The sequence below is a fragment of the Saccostrea cucullata genome, unplaced genomic scaffold (genome assembly GCF_032062105.1).
Source record: "Saccostrea cucullata isolate Sc308-1 unplaced genomic scaffold, CSIRO_AGI_Scuc_v1 ctg3933, whole genome shotgun sequence".
In the NCBI taxonomy this organism is placed as follows: Eukaryota; Metazoa; Mollusca; class Bivalvia; order Ostreida; family Ostreidae; genus Saccostrea; species Saccostrea cuccullata.
This window is the reverse complement of record NW_026936966.1, coordinates 20,001-43,091: the sequence shown is the minus strand read 5'-3', so window position 1 is coordinate 43,091 and position 23,091 is coordinate 20,001. Positions and strand designations below refer to the sequence as shown.

The 23,091-nt window shown below is 33.6% G+C and overlaps 1 protein-coding gene across 1 annotated transcript in view; it reads left to right on the top strand.

The window, feature by feature from the left end:
* The window catches only part of LOC134246943 (oxysterol-binding protein-related protein 2-like), a 36,907-nt gene that overhangs the window by 6,631 nt on the left and 7,185 nt on the right, over window positions 1-23,091 (top strand). Inside the window, exons 3-4 of the mRNA XM_062729283.1 lie at window positions 1,004-1,127; window positions 18,696-18,833. Of these exons, the coding sequence (XP_062585267.1) occupies window positions 1,004-1,127; window positions 18,696-18,833 (262 nt within the window). The remainder of the gene's footprint in view (window positions 1-1,003; window positions 1,128-18,695; window positions 18,834-23,091) is intronic.

The following is a 23,091-nucleotide window of genomic DNA, read 5'->3' as shown; positions in this document are numbered from 1 at the left end:
CAGCACTAAGTTGCTCATTTTTCACACTTGAGTAACCTTTTCTTAAAACACAACGTTGTACTAGTCAATTAAAAATAATTTAAACTTTTTAATGATTGAATTAAAGGTATGCATAAGTTATTATCTTATTTGATAAGAAATACGCATGCTAACTCTCGATTCCCGCCTACATTTTGGAACCATTTAATTCAAAATGAATAGGAATTTGGCCGTAAAATCTTTGTTTAATACAAAGAACAGTTCAATGGTAATTGATGAATTGTCTTAATACCAGCGCTAAACAGTAAATTATCCATAATTCCAGCTCTTGAAAAAAGGGGGTAGACGATATTTTCCATTGAAATAAAAGTTTCAGGCATCACCATATTTTGAAATAGTCTTGGATATGATTAAATGTTCCTTATATCTTTTCTTTTGTCTTAGGCAAATAAGTAAAACATGAATATATCAATAAAATATTATGTTTCAGTTGTAAATCGCTTTGAAATTGGTGGAAAATAAACATTTTTATCGTTTTTTGTCAATAAACGTATGTTCCCCCCTGTAACACACAAAAAGCTTTGGTATGAATTTGTGATATAATATTCCATATTACCTGTGAAAAGGAATTTTTGTGACACGGGGGGAAAGATGTTTTAAAAATATTTTCCGTTTTCCGTTGATTTCCATAGTGAAAAACACAAGTTTTACCAAACTTTTAGAGTTATCTCTCTTTGTTTTTCCAAATAAGTAATGTTTTATGAAAATCCATGTAATTATCTATAAAAAATATTAAAAATTCATAAAATATGTTAACTTTTGAAAATTGACTTGGAGGTAGGCGGGAGAACAATACTATCATTCGCAGTTCTTTCATGTACATATAAATCTATATATGAAATGTTTTTTACCATATTGTGCAACTTGAAAAATTAGTTGAAAGGCCTATATCTACACAAAATACTAGTAGTTGCAGCTCATATAAATGGTTAGTGAAATTTTAATACAATTTACACCCTTATAGCAAACAGAAACTGAAAGCCCTTTACGGGAGTTGGGTGAAAGAGCTGTATGCTGTAAATCCAGCAGAGTATGATGAATTTATGAAGGAATTAAACTCAGGAACCTCACCTAGTCAAAGTGCCAAAGTAAGTATAAAAGTATTCACAACTGCCTGAAGAGCATACCTTTGCAAAAGCACTTGCATTTTAGCATGTTTAGTGTGTTACTAGTATTTTGATATTTTTATTATATTATTTTTGGTTTTTATTTATATTATCACAGTAACTTGTTGATAATTTTTAGCTCTACTGGTCAGAGACCAGAAGAGCTTATGCATCCAGCATCTGTCCGTCTGTCTGTAAACAATTTTTCAAAATTCCACTCTTCCTACAGTTTTGGGAATGTAACTTGGCACACAAGTAGATAGACTAAGACACATAATTTTGTATATCAGTTTTTGATTTCGATCAACGGTGTTGCCATGGTTACTGAAAATAGAAGTTTCTGTTGAATACTTTCAAATGCCATTCTTCCTTTAGCTTTGGTTTGATTTCAGTATAACTTGGCACACAAGTAGACTATACTAAGATACATAATTCTGTATATCGGTTTTTGATTTCGATGAAGGGTGTTGCCATGGTTACTAAAGATAGAAATTTCTGTGAAATACTTTCAATATACTACTCCTCCTACAGTTTTGGTATGATTTCAATATAACTTGACTAGACTACACTAAAATAAATACAGTCAAACTAGTTGCTTGTCCTATGCAGTCATTTTATTTCCTCCCAATGAAATTTCCTATATAAAATTACTATATTAAGTGGTCACCTGTGTAACACAGGCAGCGGTCATCAATTTTCAAAGGATGTCCTTAGCAGCCATTTTGTCCAATCGTGTGACCTGATTTGGAGTCAGCTGATTCCCAATTTTTGTTACTAATGTAAATAATTGGTCAAGCGTTACGAGATCATGAACAAAAATTAATAATTGGACTTTATTTAATACCGGTTATATTACTGGATAGGCATATGAATTATTTTACGAACTAACTGGTTATATATTTTACAAAACTCGAATGCAACACCCTGTTAGATTCAATATACAGGTATTTTATTTATTTTCTTGGATTCATTAAATTTATTAATTCATCCACAAAAACCATGCATCTATGGAATAAAAAAAAATAAGTGAGATCACTAATGTCCAATACCTAACTTTCTCATATACTTAAGTGTTTCTTCTAAATTCTTTAACTAAGGGTCCCTTTGATATAAACTTTTGGGAATCAAAAAGATTTTTTGAGGGTCAAAATATATTCTGGTTTTGCTTTCAATTCTTATTTTAGCTCTGCCTTCTAAAATCATATATTTGGTGTTTAAAAAATATTTATTTACCTCACAGTACACAGTCACATTTTAGCGATTACACCATTGGGGTTTCATGAATACCTCAATTAAAAGAAAACAAAATTGAAAGTGGTTGTCTGCTTTACAAAACTGTTTATTAATGTTTTGAACTTTCCTCACCTTTTTATTACCATAATTAGCCTTTTTGACAAAGCCAAGTTGATATAAATATGCCAGTGTAAGACTGAACATGCTGAAGCGCCATTTTTATCTGCACTTCCGGTTTTGGGAAGAATTAGATAGATCATACAAAACAATTCAAAAGATTGTTGACATGGAAATGCCGATTTCAATCACTGCCACTTTGAAATTTGAAATTCATTTCTTTAATGTCTCTCAGTTGAGATGATACACAGGGGCGTGCTATAAGTACAGACAGTTTCTTAAATGTGACAACTAAAAGCAATGATTAATTCCTAGAAAGCAGTGATTTTTCTACATTTTTTAAAAGGGGCCTGGGCCTTTACAATTGGGAAAAATTGTCAACATTTGTATCAAATTGGGAAATATTTTAAAAATTGTCATGTAACCTTAATTGGCAGGTAAAATAAACTATGTAAGTAAATGTAACATCATTTATCAATATATTTACTACAAAACAATAAATTAAACACAGTTCTATATTTTTAATCTTTTTTAAAATCTTTGAAAGTTGTTAATGTGACCAACCTATATCAGTATACATGTATTTCCTTTTTTTTGCTCTGACAATATTGGTAGACAGAAAATCCTTCTTTTAATAGCCATGGTTTAAGATAGAATAATCTAACATGATTTATTACATTATGTATTTTTCAAAGTAATTATTAAAGCTTTCTAATTACCCTAGCTAAACATAATGCTGCAGTTTTTCTCTGCAATACTAATTAAATCTGCCGGATGTAGAAACAGTTTGATTTTCGTGGTATCAGGGATGCTTCTTGTAGAACTATTAGTACTTGGATTTACAAATAAAGCTATGTTTCGTCGGTTAATATGCATCTTACACTTTCTAACGATGTATTTACACACAAGTTTGACAAGGAGACCCATGTTTTTTTCTATGTCTTGTTAACGCTTAGAGTAATGTGATGTTCCTACATGTTATTTTAAGAGTCTAAGTGACTGAGAACAAAAGCGTTCCATTTTAGATAAGTCGTACGTAAAAAATTCAATATAACAAAAACAACGGTTTTGTGTTGGGAAAAAAAGCAACAGAAATTGGGAAAAAATCGGTATTTTTTGAGAGGAGAAAGGGCCGATATTCGGACCCAAATTGGATGTAGAAAAATCACTGGAAAGTTTTCCAGAATGTAAATTAACATGTAAGATATCTTCTTCTATGAAGGCATCAATATTGAACTGGATTTTTAAAATTTGTTTTAATTTTTTTTCTGCATCATTTTGATCCTTTAGGTGACGTTTTTGTGGGTAAAAAGTAATTTTTATGCATAAAATATGCAGAAATATGCGTTAACAGAAACACTGTACTTTGTAGTGAAATCATATTATAAACACAGAACTGATATAATAATATTTGTATATTTCCTTTAACGAGGCCCAATCTACTTGATCTGTGCATACGTTTTAATGCAGCGTCAACTCAGGCACGTCACAGTACCCTTGCCTGCCGTCACAATTGAAAACAATAACGTCACAATTAAAATGACGTCAAATTGCGCTAAAATGTTTCGCTAATCTTGCATACCTGGAAGCTCTATAGACTGTGCATATTGAAAGCTGGCTCATTCTAGCATTTCTATTATTTACATCAGGGTTTTTAGCTCACCTGAGCCAAAGGCTCAAGTGAGCTTTTCTGATCAAAATTTGTCCGTTGTCTGTCGTTGTCATTCACTGTTCAGTCTTTATTGTCATTTGGAACTCTGAAGTGAAAGGACTTATCTTTTTGATGGTAAGGAATTACACGTTTTTTTATATTATAGCACCTAGCATTAGAATTCAACAGAATAGTTTCAATGCAAGAAAATATCGGAGGCATTCCGAATAAATCGTTCATCTTGCACTCACTGTTTGTTCACTGTTTGTGCTCCATTCGCGTTCTGCGTTCACTCACCGTTCTCAGTTCACACATCGTTCACCAAGTTGCGTTCAGTGTTCACACATTGTTCACTTAAGGTTTGCTCTGTGTTCCTTCATCATTCATTCACAGTTCAGGTGGGAAATTAGAACGTTTCAGATACTATAGGATACTTCTTAGGACATATCTTAGGAATATCTTAATTAAGATAGGGGTAAGATCCCCCCAGAGTTCTTAAAAGCATATACAGTGGACCTTCAGATATCCGGACGCTTCACCTTCTGGAAAATTTTTTCGGGAACGGATTTTTTTAACGTAATTTTGACTCATTTATCCGGAATTCCGCGTTCCGTATCCGGACGGCTCTTTTTTACTACAAAATGTATTTTTACGTTATAATTTGGTTCATTTATCCGGACGGTAAATTTCAATTTGTACTTCCACTCTTGTCAACATTCACGCCTGAACTGAGTGATAATTGTTATCAAAACACTGGCCGGATTGATTGTTTTTACAAGACGACCACCTGTGACCTGTTATGAATGACTTACGATGATTAGTCCACAGATTAAGCATGCTATACGGGAGATCGATACACAAATGAAAATAAACAATTAACTGTGTCGGTAACAGAAAACAATTTTCTATTCAATTATTTGTTATCTGCGAGATATTTATAATTTTAGTACAGAGCTGGTTTTAATTATTTTTCTATTTATAGACGGGACGACATAGTTTGATAAAGTCGTGTATTGTGTAATTTTCATCTGTAGATTGGTGGCAGTTATCATCGAAAAAAACCCCTAAAACATTCAATCAAATTTGAATAATTTTAGACAATGATTTCGCTTGGGATGATTACTGCGTGAATTTTTAATATGTCAGATTTAGCGTGGATGAGTGTTCAAATTAAAATTAGACTCGATACTGACAGCTCGCTTGGGTGTAATCAAAGCTGCAAATGAGAGAATTCGCTTGGCTATGTTCATCAATTTATAGAAAATAGAAAGTAAAAACAAGCTGGGTAATTAAAAATTTGCCCATATAAGCAGCGTTATTTCCAATGTTTGTCATTCTGCTCTCCAGCTTCAACCATGTCTACACCGCCGGCAAAGAGAGCACGAGTCGGAATTTCCGCCAGCTTAAAGAAAAAAATCTGCCAACGCAAAGTAGATCGTCCACGTTCTTCATTGCAAGATTTAAGGCAGTTTGTTATTGACGAGGAGAACATCACCATAGGTATTTTTTAAAGACTCAATTTCTTTGTCATTTTAATGTCATTTAAAAAAACTTTAAATTTCTAAATTTTTTAATTTATTTTCTAATTTAATTTTGACTTAATTAATTGCAGTTTTCCCAAAGCCATAGGCTGACCTTAATAAAGAGGTATGGAAAGAAATCACAGACTAAAACTATCAAATTTTAAATTGTTGATTTAAGAGATGTTATGATTCATATGAATTTGCTCATAAATTTAATTTTTTTTCTGGAAAGTCCACCATTGGTGACATCATTAAAGAAAAAGACAAATGGCTAGCTACTCCAGCTGATTCTGAAGGCCTAACCAAGTCCAGGAACCCAAAACATCAGCAACTAGATGACGCCCTCTATCTGTGGTTCACGGACATGTCAGCACATCACGCAGCGATCAACGATGATATGTTGCTTACAAAAGCCAGACAACTAGGTGAACAGCTTGGTGTGACAGATTTCAGTTATTCCAGAGGTTATCTTCACAGATTCAAGGGTCGACGTGGTATAAAGAGAAAACTCTACCAAGGTGAAGCCAATAGTGCCGACATGACTGCTGTGCAGACAGGACGAGAAGATCTCCAGCATGTGCTTCAAGACTACGACCCAGAGGACATATTCAACCTGGACGAAACTGGACTGTTCTACAGACTTGGACCAAACTACACTTTAGCGACAAAGACTGTGAGTGGTACCAAGAAATCCAAAGACAGAATTACAGTTGCCCTTGCTACCAATGCTACAGGTTCAACAAAGATCAAGCCGTTTGTGATTACCAAAGTGAATCGTCCACGGTGTTTCGGGAAGACCTACAACCCAGAGACTTATGTGCGGTACAGACACAACACAAAGGCGTGGATGACGTCAGAGCTATTCCAAGAGTGGCTGAGAGACTTCGACCGACAGATGAGACTGGCAAGAAGAAATGTGATTCTACTTGTGGACAACACTGCCAGCCACAGTCAAGGTGATGTTGTGTTGAGGAATGTGACTCTTCATTTCCTGCCTCCGAACACCACTGCCCACATTCAACCCATGGACGCTGGAATCATCAAAGCATTCAAGGCTCACTACAGGAAACAGTTGGTACAGCACTACATCGACCGTGTCGAGAAGAGAGAAGAACAAAGTGTGAATCTTCGAGAGGCCCTGCACATGGTGAAAAGAGCATGGGACAGTGTTAAAGTTTCTACCATTGTGAATTGTTACAGACATGTGCAGATCCTTCCTTCCAAGGACGATTCAGAAGAAGATGATGATGTTCCACTCTCTCGCCTTCAGTACCGCACAGATGAGGACGATGATGATGACATCCCCTTGCTACAGCTTCAGAAGAAGATGCGTGAACTGCCAGAGGCCTGCACGATGACAGCCGAGGAGTATGTTAGTGTGGATGCTGAGGAAGAAACTGGACAACACCTAACTGACGATGACATCATGACACTTGTTTCACGAGAGGAAGTCCCTGAGATTGCTGACAAGGATGATGAAGAAGAAGAAGTGCGCAAAGATGTGACCTTTTCTCAAGCTTCAGGGGGAATCAGGATGGCCATCAGTTTCTTTGAACAGACATCAACAAGTGCCACATCGATTGACATGGACAACAGAAGAGCCTACCTTGATCATCTTTGGGAAATGCTGGACGCCATTACCTACTGCCAAGCCAGAGAAACAACACAGAAGAAAATGACCGACTTCTTCAAACAGTAAAAAGTGAACAAATGTGTTTATAGTGCTTTTTAATTTCAGATGAATATTTTATGAATGAATGTTGAGAAACAGTGCATATGTACCAGTTATAGATTTTGTAGTTGTGTAGTGTTTTTATGTAGCAGTGCTTAGTTTTTAATTTTATGTACATGTTATAGTGCTTAGTTTTTAGCTGTAGAGATATTTATTATATTTGAAAAAAATGTTTAAAAGTAGTGCTGATGTATACTAAAGATATAGTCTATAAAATAATAAATTATAATTTCTATATGATAGCATTTATCTTTCTTTTTATATAAGAGTTACAATTCAAATACAGTATATCTGGAAGAGAAATCAATAGAATTCAGATATCTGGATGCTTCACTTATCCGGACAATTTGCTTGGGAACCAAAGCGTCAGGATAAATGAGGCTCCACTGTAGTAAATAATTTTTGATAGGTAATAGTGCCTCCCAACTGAAGATGTATGGATGTGCCCCCCCCCCCCCCCCCCCCAAATAGAAATTGCTTCCTATGGGTCTGGCATAAATGTCAATTATTGAGTGCCTTTTTATTAACTACTTTCTCCATTTTCATCTGTACAGGCACATTTACAAGGTACAGTGTTTATAAATTGTTTTATTTCATAAAAGAAATTAATTATTTACAACAAATATTTATTTATTAGCTCTTCTGAGCCAAAGGCTCAAAGAGCTAATGCTATGGCCATTTGTGCGATGTGCGGTGTGCGTTAACTTTTTAGAATATTGGCCATAACTCAAGAACCCCTTGGCCAATTGTCAAATTTGTCACAGGGTATCCTTGGCCCAAGGGCTACCATTTATACTAAAACTAGGGATGGGACCCTTAAACAAGGGGAGATAATCACAAAAATAAGACCAAAAGTACTGGTTGCTAAAAAATCTTCTTCTCCAGACCCACTAGGCAGATTTTCACCAAACTTACATACAAGGGTTGGGATATGTTGAAGATTAAAAATTGTTCAAGGCATGACCCTGGGGCAAAGGGCGTGGTCTCAAGGTCACTTCAAAGTTGACCAAAATTTACACTTATTAAAAATGTTCATATTTTGCTTACTGTAAAGACTAGGATCATCAAATCTTGTAAGTTGATGCATCTCAGGACTTGACATCATGTTAATACAAAAGTAGGTCACGGTGACCTACTTTTTAAATTTTACGGGCTATTGTTTTCAAATTGATTTGGAGGCATATTTTGGACACTTTAAGGCCTATGATCATGAAACTTTGTCAGTTGGTGCATCTTGGGTCCACAAACAACATCAACTTAAAAGTAGGTCATCGAGTTTGATGGCTAATCTTTTCTAAATCATTTAATCCCATTATTTCAGACACCGAGAGGTTTAGAATCACCAAATCTTGTAAGTTGATGCTTCTTGGGGCCTTAAAATATATTTATTAAAAAGTAGGTCACTGTGACCTACTTTTTAAACTTTGCTGGCATTTGTTATCAAATTGTTTAAAAGGCATATTTTGAATACTATTAGACCTATGATCATCAAATTTTGTCAGTTGATGCATCTTTGGTCTTCAGAAAATGTCGATCAAAAAGTAGGTCACTGTGACCTACTTTCGACATTTTATGGCTAGATTTAAGTATCTTGGGTACTTATTGGCTTAGAATCATCAAAATTTGTGAGTTGATGCATCTTGGGTTTTTGGAGATTAACGACCAAAAAGTAGGTCACATTGACCTACTTCTGACATTTTATGGCTATATTTAAGTATCTCAGGTACTTATTGGCTTCGAATCATCAAACTTTGTCAGTACCCTTGCGAGACGATCATGAATAATTCATGAATTTCCTTGAATTTTTCATGAATTTTATTCATGAAATGTTCATGAAATGTTCATGAAGATCCTATGAACTTATTATTGGACATTTTCAAATCATGAATTTTTATTCATGAAAGAAAATTGATGAATATTCATGAATATTTTTTTTCATGAATAATTCATGAAGAGTAATATTCATGAAGATTCATCATTTCAAGAATGTCCAATAATAAGTTCATTGGATCTTCATGAACTATTCATGAATAATTTTGATGAATTTTTTCAGGAATGTTCATGAATGAATAAAATTCATGAACCATTAGCATTCATGAATATTCTTGCTTATTTGTAAACAAAAAATGCAATATTATTATTCATTGTTATTCATGAAAATGCATGAAGTCATGCTAAAAAAGTAACAGTAGATGATTTATAATACAGCATCTTGAAAGATTTCACAGATATGTTGTTTGTTTTCCAACCATGGCAACAAAATCTTTGTTAAAAAACTTAAAATAGACAATTCTGACACATTAAACCATAGTAAATGAGTAATGTAGTTCATTCCTGGTAAAAGTATAAAAAATTTCAATTCAAATGCAACTCTTTGCAGAATGTTTAACCTTACTAAGTCAAAAGGAGAGGGGGATCCTTCCTCAGGATGTTTCAAATTGTGTTTTAATGCCAGAAATTGAACAGTTTTTAATTCCAGTCTAGGAGAAAAGTTTGTTCAGCACCAGGGTAACAGTTTTTAGTGCTTTCAAGCAGTTCGAGCAAAGATGGTCAATTCAAAAATCCTTATTGTCTCTCCATGTGGAATTTCCAGAATTTCATCATTTGGATCCTTTGATTGAATATCATTCATATTTTCATTTCTTTTTTTCTTTCTTTTTCAAGAGCTCAGATTTTTGTGCAGCCAGAGTTTTTTGTCTTCTGCTCATCAACATTTGTGAACTGCTTCTCTTTTTCCTTCAAAAAGAAAGATTTTCTGAGAGTACCCATGATTGTAAAACATAAGACTTTTTTGTATTTTCTTGCATTTTAGTTTCATTTAATTTTGATCAGAGACACTTCCAAATTAAAACATTCTGAGTGGAATTTAAGCCTATTTTCTTGGACCGCCATTTTGTAGATCAATCAGGCCTATGAATGTTTTGAGTCTCAGTCTATAATTAATGTATGTTATATGGTTGGATCCAAACTCAAAGCAAAGTTAGACAAAAATTGCATTAAAAAAAGAGACATATTAATTTATCATAATGTGCTTTAATTAGTTGTTATTTTACAAATAGAAAGTAACATTTACAGACAGATTTCTGACTCAGTGATTGCCTCCATTTTTTGTCACTCACCAGTTATGAAATAGATCGATCCTATATGTAGTCTTCCTTCTTTATATTCTGTTATTTTCTTAAAAAGTTGACAAAGATCAGTGACTGTACTGTTTATTGGACACACCTCGTGAGAGGGTGAAAAACTACAAATAACAAAAGCATAATAAGAATTTGACAAAATATCAAAATCATAAGCAATCATACAAAATTAAATGCGTAACTTTAACATGTGAGCTGAACAGGCGTATGCCTATCGCATGCTGGAAATGCGCAGTTTTACAAAACATTGTAGTTGCAGAATTTTAACATGATAAAATATATTGCATAATACTGTTAGATACAGATGATCAAGTTAGATATAAATTCAAGTAAAACAATATAAAACTTACTCCTTAGGGAGGCCAACATCACCAAACTTAACAGCCAAAACGCCAGGCAAACCGCATGGCTACCATAATTAGTATAAACAGAATATTGAACCCGATCGAAATAAAATTATGCAATACGAAAACGGCACAGTGACTATGCAAATAATAGAACACAAATACTGATTCTTCCACTCTACAAATTCCCACTTCCAACGTCTCGCGCGTTTTCAAGTTTGCGCCTATTCAAAAATGTACGGTAGAGCTAAGAAATACGTAAGTTTCAAATTTCCAAGATTTCTGTTTAAAAAAAAATTACAAACACTATCTGAATAATTTTTCACTGAAAATACAATTTTTTATATCAAAATAAGTTTTATCAATGAAGAATTCGAATTTTTTACGTCATAAATTATACATGTATTGACTTTTAGTTTCGTATAGCAAGTATGACATGATAATAACAATCTCTCGCCCTTAGATGGAATATTCTGAGCTGTGAAGACGCATAGGAGAATTAAAACTACAAAATATGAATGTAGATTATGTCATAGATACTTTACAACCATGCAGTCTGTGCTCTATCATTTACGCACGAAGCAAGGGAAACTTTTGACATTTTAACTGCACCAAAATTGAAATGTATATAGCGTTTCGATCCAGGAATAATACGGTACAGTACACACAAGTGATATAATTTTTTAGTTGTTAATAAATATATAAAACGTTTTTTACGAAGCTCACAAAGTTCATTTTCCAGAATGTTTCATTTTCCAACAACTTGTTTAAAGTTTGATGTTAGAGAAAATTCGGTGGAACAAAGTTGTGTGATGAAAAACGACATTAATTAAAGCACATTATGATGAATATAACTGTTTAATTTAAATTATGAAGAAACACAAGTAATGAATTTGAAAAAAAAAATGCAGTCAATGGTGATGCAGTATTTGTTTAATTAAAATCAAATAAAAACACGAAATGTTTAGAGATTTCATGATTTATTTTTTCAGATGGTGAAAGAATGTTATTAACTATAAATTATACCAGGGGCTTGTTCAACAATTGCATCTGCATGCAAAAGTTGTATTATGAGAGTATTGAGTGTTTTCTGTCAATCATTTTTGTCAATTATTTTAGTCTTCATGAAAATTCATGAACATTCATAATACCTTGAACTCTACATTTTTTCTGTCTTTAAAATGAAAATTACCAATATTCATATATATTCATCATTTGTTCATGAACTACATTTTATGAATATATTCATGAATAAAGTTCATGAACCATCTTTATGAACCAGTCATGAACGTTTATGAACGATTCATAACAGTTCCTGAAATTATGAATTTCACCTTGCAGGGGTAGATGCATCTTGGGTTTTCGGAGAATGTCAACCAAAAAGTAGGTCACGGTGACCTACTTTTGACATTTTATGGAAATTTTTATGTATCTCGGTTACTATTTGGTTTAGAATCATCAAACTTTGTCATTTGATGCATCTTAGGTTTTCGGAGCATGTTGACCAAAAAGTAGGTCACTGTGACCTACTTTTGAATATCTCAGGTACTGATTGACTTAGAATCATCAAACTTTGTCAGTAGATGCATCTTGGGTTTTCGGAAAATGTTGACCAAAAATTAGGTCACTGTGACCTACTTTTGACATTTTATGGCTATATTTAAGTATTCTAGGGTACTTATTGGCTTAGCATTGTCAAACTTTGTCAGTTGATGCACCTTGGGTTTTCGGAGAATGTTGACCAATAACTAGGTCACAGTGACCCACTTTTGAATATCTCAAGTACTTATTGGCTTAGAATCATCAATCTTTGTCAATTAATGCATCTTGTGTTCTAAGAAAATTTCAATCAAAAAGTAGGTCACCATGACCTTCTTATAGTATTTTGTAGTAACATGTACATTTAAATATCTTCAGCCCTAACTGGCTAAGAATCATCAAACTTTGTCAGTTGTTGTATCATAGGTCTTAGGATAGATTGTACAATTTATCAGAAGAGCGATTCAAGGCCCTTGGGCCTCTTGTGTAATATTTGATACACTGATGCAAATAAATAATTCTTAGTTGTTTTCCTGACACCAAGGCTTCTTTCTTAAAATCACAGGGACTGGTAACATACTATATTTGAATTTACATACAAGAAACATATATTGACACAAGCGTCAAAAATCGGCCCCAAACCAATTAATTGTTCCTTTCATGAAGCAACTGTATATAAAGACTGTGTGATCTGTTTTTAAAATATCTTATATTTATCTGTTAATATATTACCTCGTGACATTAAACGCTTGTGTACGACATAGCATGATTTTCTTAATATATAATACATGTATAAGCAATTAAAGTACCCATGGTCCTCTGCGTCTCCACATGTACAAACAAACCCTGGCTGAAATTGAAGAGGTATTTACATTAAAAGTTTAAAACTTAAGTTTAATGTTATCTACAACTAGATATACAGTGTAGTTTTAATTTAATAAAAAACACTACGATTGGATAAAATATTTACCCCATGGTTTATAAAAGAAGTCGATTCACTTTATGCGTAAAATGGCCCTGTAGATATACCAATAAATTGATCAACACTCGATTTTCTATTAGAAGCATTTAAATAAAGTAGAGACTTGGTGCTTTCATATCCTATTAAAAAAATTCTTCTAAAAGTCCAGGTCTAGGAGAACTGGCTTTATGAAATTGCGATGTTCTTGAATTTTTAGGTAAACAGGTATAATTGAGTACTTTCAGTGAAGAAAAATAATATGAGCGCACTCTCTGATCTAAAAAATAAAACATGTCCATTAATCCTCAGAAACAGTTCTATCATTTATTAGTTGTATATTTTAGATCAGAGGTTGCGCTCTATGTCAATTATCAAGAAATAGCTTTAAAAATTGGCTGTTTTTGTAGTCTTTTTCAGAATATGTTGAAATTGGCGCATTTCGTGACGTCATAATGCATTGACTTGCCAGAAAATGACGTCATTTTAATAGATACGTTGTCGCCAAAGATCTAAGTGATATCTAATGCATTGTAACTAAAACTATGCAGTTTCAGTTTTTCAGAAATTCACAAGGCCAAATAAAGCAAAAGTGAACCTTGTTCTTTTAAGTTTATGTTTATTGTGTGTTTTTGTTCCACATTAAGATGCTTCTTTTTAATATACTATAAGGCCATAATAAAATTATTCCTAGATTCTCATCCCCGCCCGCTCCGATTTTATACCCCCGCCTTGATTTTTAATCAAGGCCTAGAGGGGCTTGAGTTATCTAAAACGATGCTAGGTCATCGATTTACTAGTTTAACAACATGAAAATATATTATTTTTGTAGATAAAAATATTTCTAGAAACAAAAACGAAGCTTATCTTGTAAAAGTCTGTATATTTAAAGATATTAAGTGTTATATATTTGATTCTTTTCTATGGTGAATGAACAATGAGTGAAGCTCCTCAGCCTCCTTTATTTGGGTATTGTAGATAAAATTACACCGATTGACCAGGTGAATAAAAAATCTGCAAAATTGAAAAAATAAAAAATATAAAATAAAACCCGCCCGCCCGCCTCAAATTAAAAAAAAAATTATGATGAGAATCTTGCAATTTATTTATTATGGCCTTATATGAATGTTAAATATTTTTTTAATTAAAAATTTTTTGACTTGCATGCAGTTTGTGCTTTCCCCCATTAATTTCTTAATCAGCACAGTTAAATTCCACACCAACAAATGCAAATGAGATTTAGCTTCAAATACCCCATCCATTGTGTGATGTAAATGGTTTAACATCTTATCGACAGGTCTAACATCTCACTCCATCAGCAGTTAAGTACGCGATTGCATGGTGTCACACGATCACGTCATTTGGTAAATAAAAAAAGAATGTTTGCTGTAACTATTTCTGGAATAAGGAGCGTGATATGTGTGCACTCATGACAATTTTAAAGGGTTTTGTTTTTCTAAAGTAGAGAAAGAATAAAATATTAAAGGTTGTTACGATAAACTGAGAGTGTTAAGCGTTGACCATATTTTTATCTACGTTAATGTGTTTTATGATTTGACATGTCTAGCTATTGTGTATCTTTGAACATTGAAATCTATTTCATTAAAAATAAATTTTATATATTGAGGTTTATGTCCTCATTTTAAAATTAGAAATTCATTATACCCCCGCAAACAAAGTTTAGGGAGGTATATTGGAATCAGCATGTCCGACTGTCTGTCCGTCCGTCTGTAGACAAGACTTTGTCCGGACCGTTTCTCAGAAACTATTGGAAGGATTTGTCTGAAAATTTGTACACTTATTATTCACCATATGAAGGTATGCACCTGGTATTTTCAGCATGATTGGATGATTTTTATGCATTTTACAGGCATTTTTCTTTTTTATTTTGTGGTTTTGTTTGGCTCATAACTAGAAAACTATTAGACTTACAATCATCAAACTTGGCCAATTTATGCATCTTGGGTAGAAGGTGTACACATGTCACAACCTATTTCAAGGTCACTGTGACCTTTAAGGGGGGACCTATGTCCAAAAAGTCTTTGTGTGAAATTTTTCAAAATTTTGACATTTCTTTCCTGACCACTTGCTTTTAATTTTTAGGTATTAAAAACAATACCTTTATATGCTTATTTTTACACAGGAGCGCGTGCAAAAACAGGGTGAAATGCTAAAAATAGATCATTTTCAGACACTATTGTTTTACCCCAAATATGCGCTAAAAAAGAACCAAAAATGACAAAACACATTCAAAATTAACAGGTATTGAATTTATATGACTTGTATTTTTAAAATAAAGGCAAATTCATTATAATTCATCTCACAGGAAAAATTATAATAGAGCGTAATGTAAGTATCACCCCGTTTTTCTTGTCATATTTTTTACAATCTGACATGAAAAACAGGTAATATATCAAAAAGTTTGTGTGAAAATGTTGTTATTCATATTTTTTGAAAGAAATGATCCATCTCTTTATTTTAACAAAGAAAAAAGTATACCTTTATGGTAAAATAAACGAGAAATATGACGTTTTCTTTTATTTTCGTACTGTTGTGTCATAAATATTGACCTTTCAGCACTAAAAAAAGGTAAGTAAGCACTGACAAACATCTGAATATAAAACTATTTTGCGAAAAACGAGTATTTTGTTTTGATTAGAAACAATATGAACATGTTAATTCTTTTCTTCTTCATTCCAATCATTCTGCTCCCCCCCCCCCCCATTTCCACGTCAACAACCAAGAACCTAGGAATGACTTTGTACAATAGAATCTACATGTACTATGAATCAATAAGCAAATATAGGTACAAGTAGATTTCTTAATTTTTTTCTTAGTTTTATCCAGAAAATGCAATTAATGGTAAATATAATGGTAAACATAAAATTAAACATATTTCCCTGATTTAAGCCGATTTCTTTGCTGAATTTTATAATATCTTTTTGCACTTATATATCAGAATATTATCGAGGTATTTCTTCACAACTGAAATTGCTATGGATAATCAACCATTGAAGAGAAGTCTAATATTAACAAACTCCATAAATCAAATTAAAATGATGAATAAATTTTCTTTTTGTAAATTGTGTATGTTACTCATTATTAGTAATATTATGCCTATATCACAGTTGCAAAAGTCAACAGGTAAAAACAAACGTCGCTATTGTGACGTCACATAACGCTGCTTTGACGTAGAACGACATAGGTCCCCCCTTAATTTAAGTTAATTTTTTTAAAAAGATGTCTTTTACTATTGAATTACACAATCCCCAAAACTGTAAGAGTGTTGCTGTATCCCTATTTAAAAAAAAATGTTTACTTAAGAAAATAATATTTTTTTCATTATATACTTACATTAATCCATAACAAATGTTATTTTATAAGAGATAATCTACCTCTCCCAAGGGTATAATTATCAAGCACTGGTCAAGGAGAATTTCGATAACAGAAAATTGCATGTCAAATTAGAGAGTTTATAAATCTGTAGTTTTGACGTCAAGTGTGTCATTATGACCTCACAATGGAGAAAGTGCTCATCTGTGTACAGGAGAAAATGAAGTGTTCTTTCACTTGCAAAGAATCGGAAGGAAAATATTTGATATTTGTAAATGTTAATATTTAAAATTAATTACTATAATATGCCAAATAAGATTATTCATGGATAAAGATATTTATTTCAAAAAATATAATGCAGATACAAGTTCTGTGAAATAACTTCTTTTCATTCAATGTGTTCAAATGTCTGACTCCCCCTTAACCCCCCCCCCCCCCCTTCCGATTCAGGTCACTAAGAAGATACATCACTGAGTGTTCAAAGCATGAAGGATTAAGCCTTTCAGGACTGTGCAATGGTTTAGAAAATATTATGTATTTATACTGATATTATAGTAACAAAATGAATGTTTTGGAGATGAGAAACTGAGTTTGAAAAAAAAGAAAGTTATTTTCGTGACCACAATTGGTGATAAGTAAATCATTATGCTTCACGTATAAAATGAGCATCATCTGCAAGATTTTCAGAGAAAAAATATTTATTTATCTATACATGTGGCCTTCATTGTCTTTAAACAGATTATGTATATATAAAGTCCAACAACAAACCATCATACGAAAACCTGTGAAATCTTTTAATTCTAGGAAGGGGGGGTGTACTGAAATGCGTGTAACTTCAAAATGAATCTGATTACCCTACTTCATATTTTAACTATAAGTCACTTATAATGACTTGTACAGCACATATTAATTTTGGGAAAATTAATTGGGTAATTTTTTGTCTAAGATGTTAAAAACTGCTTTTGGGGTTAAAATATTACTGCAAATTTACAATTAATACTGTATACAGGGTTATTTTCGCCCCGTGTTATTTTCGTCCTTTTGCACTTACTAACTATTTTGCCCCGTTTTAAATTCGCCCAATCATAGTTTTGTTTAAGAAATTATGATGTGTAATTTGAATTCGCACTGTTTTAAATTCACCCAATCAAGAAGAGGGTGAAAGGGGCGAAAATAAAACGGGGGCGAAAATTTCCCTGTATACAGTACTTCCCCAAAAAACAATGGCATTACTACATCTATCAATAGTTTCCGAAACAATTTTTATTTTCAATAAATATAAAGCTTATTATTAAATTTCTGCAGGAAATTATTTAATTCATTATTTTGTTGCATATATGGGATAATAAAACATTCACCTCATAAATATCAAAAAATTAAAAAATGGTGGTTACCATGGCAACCATAATTTCCTTATAACCCCAATGACCATGGTTGATAGTTTGATATAATGGTATCATTGACATAAGGCACATTATATTTAAAAATGAGAAAAATTCATTGGGCGAAATTTTTTCGCGGACCCTTGCAATCCTTTCCTTAAACATTGATTTTTTTAATAACCACTAAGTAAAACACTTTTTTGTGTAGAATTGTGTAGGAACAGATGCTTGAAGGTATAACAAAATTTAATTTATAATTTTATGATTATAATAGCTGAAGAATGAATTATAATTATATAAAGAACAGACGTGATTTGGACATTGAGCACTCTATGAAATTTGTTACACCCTTATGAATTTTTTCCTTTACAAATCTATCTTTTCAATTATTAACTTAGCAGAAATTGAATATGTGTGAAAAAAAACTGATATACAGTATAAGAGTGAACTTTGCAGGTCACCTTCCTTATTTGGTACATTTAAATCTTTCACTTTCCTATGTCAGATGTATTGGGGCTTTTTGATCAGAGTCATTTCCTAGTGCATATAAATGGAGCCATTATAATATGAATACATATATTTTTCTTCTCTTTTTTAGCACTTAAATGGTGCCAGTACAAGTACGCAAACTTCAGACCACAATATTTCAGGTAAATCTCCCTCCACATATGACCTTGAAATCCCAGGACAGGAGGTTATATGGAAAGGAATCTCTAGACCAGAATACTCTCAAGAAGTAAGCACATGCAGAATTTTGTATGAAATAAGGAGGAATGCCACATCAAAATCTTCTTTCATGTGCCTTCGAGATATCCCTATTTTGTTATGGTTTCATAGTCAATAATATAAAAAAAAAAATTTGAAATGGCAAAATGGGGAATTAATTTTTAGCTCACCTGAGCCGAAGGCTCAAGTGAGCTTTTTGATCAAAATTTGTCCGTTCTCTGTCATTGCCGTTGTTAACTTTCCACATTTTTATCGTCTTCTCAAGAACCACTGGTCTAATTTCAACCAAACTTGCAACAAAGTATCCTTGGGTGAAAGGGATTCAAGTTTGTTCAAATAAAGGGCCAAGACTTCTTCCAAGGGGAGATAATTATGAAAAATTATTGGCATCATTTAAAAATCTTCTTAAGAACCATTGGGCCAGGAAAGTATGGAAGTATCCTCAGGTAGTGTAGACTCAAGTTTGTTCAAATCATGACCCCCGGGGGTAGGGCGGGACCACGATAGGGAACCCAAGTTTTGCATAGAAATATATAGGAAAAACTTACAAAATCTTCTTCTCATGAAAATCACAGGCTAAGAAAAGTGAAACTTAAGTAGAAGTATTCTGGGGCAATGTAGATTTTAAATTGTTCAAATCATGACCCTTCGGGATAAGGTTGGGTCACATTAGGTATTGTGACACGATAGCGGTGTTTTTCTTTGAAGTTTACTGTTCTGTATTAGCAATACAGAACGGGACTGTGGTGGGCGGAGCTACTTTCCGTTCTGCATTAGCCTTGTATACAGTATTGTATTTGCCAACTATTCTGTATCTAAAATACAGCACGGTCTAAAAATAAATCTGATTCAATTTAGCAAAGCTAGCACGTACACATATTAAATACTGATGTTTTCCTATTATTAATTTTTAAGAAATACCCGGTATTTTCCTGAGAATGTAGAATGTTAAAATTTCTCAATCACTTTCTAAAAACTTATTCCACACAGAATCTACACGTAGTTTCGACGAAAGTAAAAAAAAATCGCAATAACGGAAAACATCCTCTGTACCTAATTTTGAACAATCCACACGAAACGGAAAATTCGCTATCACGGAAAAAATCCTTCTCGCTGACGACAGCCACACGTCTCTTTCACTTCGTTTTTAATGTCGCAATTCAATTTGAAAATAAAAATCCCTGACATCAAAGTGCATCGAAGAATTTTCTGTAAATCCTGTTTTTGTAAATCTAGTTAAACCGGGATTTTAAGACCCCTGAAATAAATTATGATAAATCTCCATCTACAATTATAACAATAGATCACAACAATTACGGTTAAATCCTCCAATTTATCCATTAAGACTGACTATCACTCGATTACGTCTATCCCGTTAAATTGTCAAAACAAATCTGACCGAATTTTACGTTTTCCGTGGAAATATATATACTGCAGATGCGTACTCCCCGTCGGGGCCTCATCTACAGAACTCTGGCGGAAGTTTGGATGCTGCAAAGTTATAAAGTGGGCGGAGCTATTTTTGATTGATCGTGTCACAAATCATTTAGAGAACTCGACAGGTTCTGTATCGTAGATACAAATTTGGGGGCGGAGACTCGTGCTTTGGCACTCGTCTGCCCCCAAATTTGTATCTACGATACAGAACCTGTCGAGTTCTCTAAATAATACTTACAAGAGGGGAAATCTGGTAAAGAAGAGAATGGCCAAAGTTACTCAGATGAGGGATGTTACCCATGGGGGTCTTGTTTTATTTTAAACTTCAGTGGATCCATTACAGTGTTATATTAATTTTTACTGAAATGACCTTTAACTCTATTCCCCTTAGACCTTTCCATCCTTTACCCTTTAATGATGACTTTTGATGCCTAGCCCCCAACCCTTAATGGCGACTTTTGACGCACATGTATTTCATTGTTTATTTGACTTGAAATTACCGCTTGTTTACAAGTTATCAGAGCACAGATGGCCACCTGCAGGTTGACAATAGATGACTGCATCATACTACAATTAGAAATCATGTGATTTACCTGTGTAAACAAACAAAAGAATCTCAGAAAGTCCCACCAAAATTCAAAATGGCGGACTAGTACATACAATGTTTTTTTTTTTAGCATAAAACTCATTCGATACGCAATTATATTTCCTTATACAGTAAATTCAATCTATAAACTAACCATTTCTTAAAAGTTTAGAAAATTTTAATGATCTATATGTTAGATAAACTTTAAAATAAGATACGAAAATTTTGTAAAGTTTGGGACCGCGCAGTACCGATTTTGGTCCCTGTTTCTCAGAAATCCAGAAGATACCTTCCATTTTACAAATATTTGTCAATGTGAAGGTGTAGAAAATAATTATTTTAATAGAATTTGATATTTCAAGTACACAAAAACGTTCAGAAATCAATTTTTTCAGACAAATCTGAAAATTAGTGGGCAAGATTGACATTGAAGTTGCACTACAATTTATTGATTTCTGAGGAATCAAACTTATAAAGATTGATAATAATTTCATCATCACACATAATTAGCTTACCTGAGCCGAAGGCTCAAGTGAGCTTTTCTGATCACATTTTGTCCGTCGTCCGTCCGTCCGTCTGTCTGTCCGTCTGTAAACTTTTCACATTTTTGACTTCTTCTCAAGAACCACTGGGCCAACTTTGACCACACTTGGTACAAAGCATCCTTGAGTGAAAGGAAATTTAAATTGTTAAAATGAAGGGCCAAGTCCCCTCACAAGGGGAGATAATCAAGAAGCGACAAAAAAAGGGTGGGGTCATTAAAAAATCCTCTTCTCAAGAACCACTGGGCCAGAAAAGCTGAAAGTTATGTGGAAGCATCCTGGGGTAGTGTATATTCTAAATTGTTAAAATTATGACCCCCGGGGATAGAGCGGGGCCACAATGGGGAATCAAATTTTTACATAGAAATATATAGGAAAAATCTTTAAAAATCTTCTTCTCAAGAACCACTGGGCCAGAAAAGCTGAAACTTATGTGGAAGCATCCTTGGGTAGTGTAGATTCTAAATTGTTGAAATCATGACCCCCGGGGATAGGGCGGGGCCACAATGGGGAATCAAAGTTTTACATAGAAATATATAGGAAAAATCTTTAAAAATCTTCTTCTCAAGAACCACTGGGCCAGAAAAGCTGAAACTTATGTGGAAGAATCCTTGGGTAGTGTAGATTCTAAATTGTTGAAATCATGACCCCCGGGGATAGGGCGGGGCCACAATGGGGAATCAAATTTTTACATAGAAATATATGAGAAAAATCTTTAAAAATCTTCTTCTCAAGAACCACTGGGCCAGAAAAGCTGAAACTTATGTGGAAGCATCCATGGGTAGTGTAGATTCTAAATTGTTAAAATCATGACCCCCAGGGGTAGGGCGGGGCCACAATGGGGAATCAATGTTTTACATAGAAATATATAGGAAAAATCTTTAAAAATCTTCTTCTCAAGAACCAATGGGTCAGAAAAGCTGAAACCTATGTGGAAACATCCTGGGGTAGTGTATATTCTAAATTATTCAAATCATGACCCCCGGGGTTAGGGTGGGGCCACAATGGAGAATCAAAATTTTTACATAGAAATATATGAGAAAAATCTTTCAAAATCTTCTTCTCAAGAACCACTGGGGCAGAAAAGCTGAAACTAATGTGGAAGCATCCTGGGGTAGTCTAGATTCTAAATTGTTAAAAGTCATTACCCCCTGGGGGTGGGTGGGGCCACAATGGGGAATCAAAGTTTTATATAGAAATATATGGGAAAAATCTTTGAAAATCTTCTACTCAAGAACCACTGGGCCAGAAAAGTTGAAACCTATGTGGAAACATCCTGGGGTAGTGTATATTCTAAATTATTCAAATCATGACCGCGAGGGGGTTGGGCGGGGCCATAATGGAGAATCAAAGTTTTACATAGTAATATGTAGGAAAAAAATCTTTGAAAATCTTCTACTCAAGAACCACTGGGCCAGAAAAGTTGAAACCTATGTGGAAACATCCTGGGGTAGTGTAGATTCTAAATTGTTCTAATCATGACCCCTGGGGTAGGGCGGGGCCACAATGGGGAATCAAAGTTTTACAATGTTGAATCAAAGCATCCTATGGTAGTGTAGATTTCAAATTGTTTAAATTATGATCAGTTGGGTAGGGTGGGGTCACAATATGTATTACAAGGGGAAATCTGGTGAAGAATGGAATGGTCAAAGCTTCTCAGTTGAGCGATGTGGCCCATGGGCCTCTTGTTTTTATTATTTATA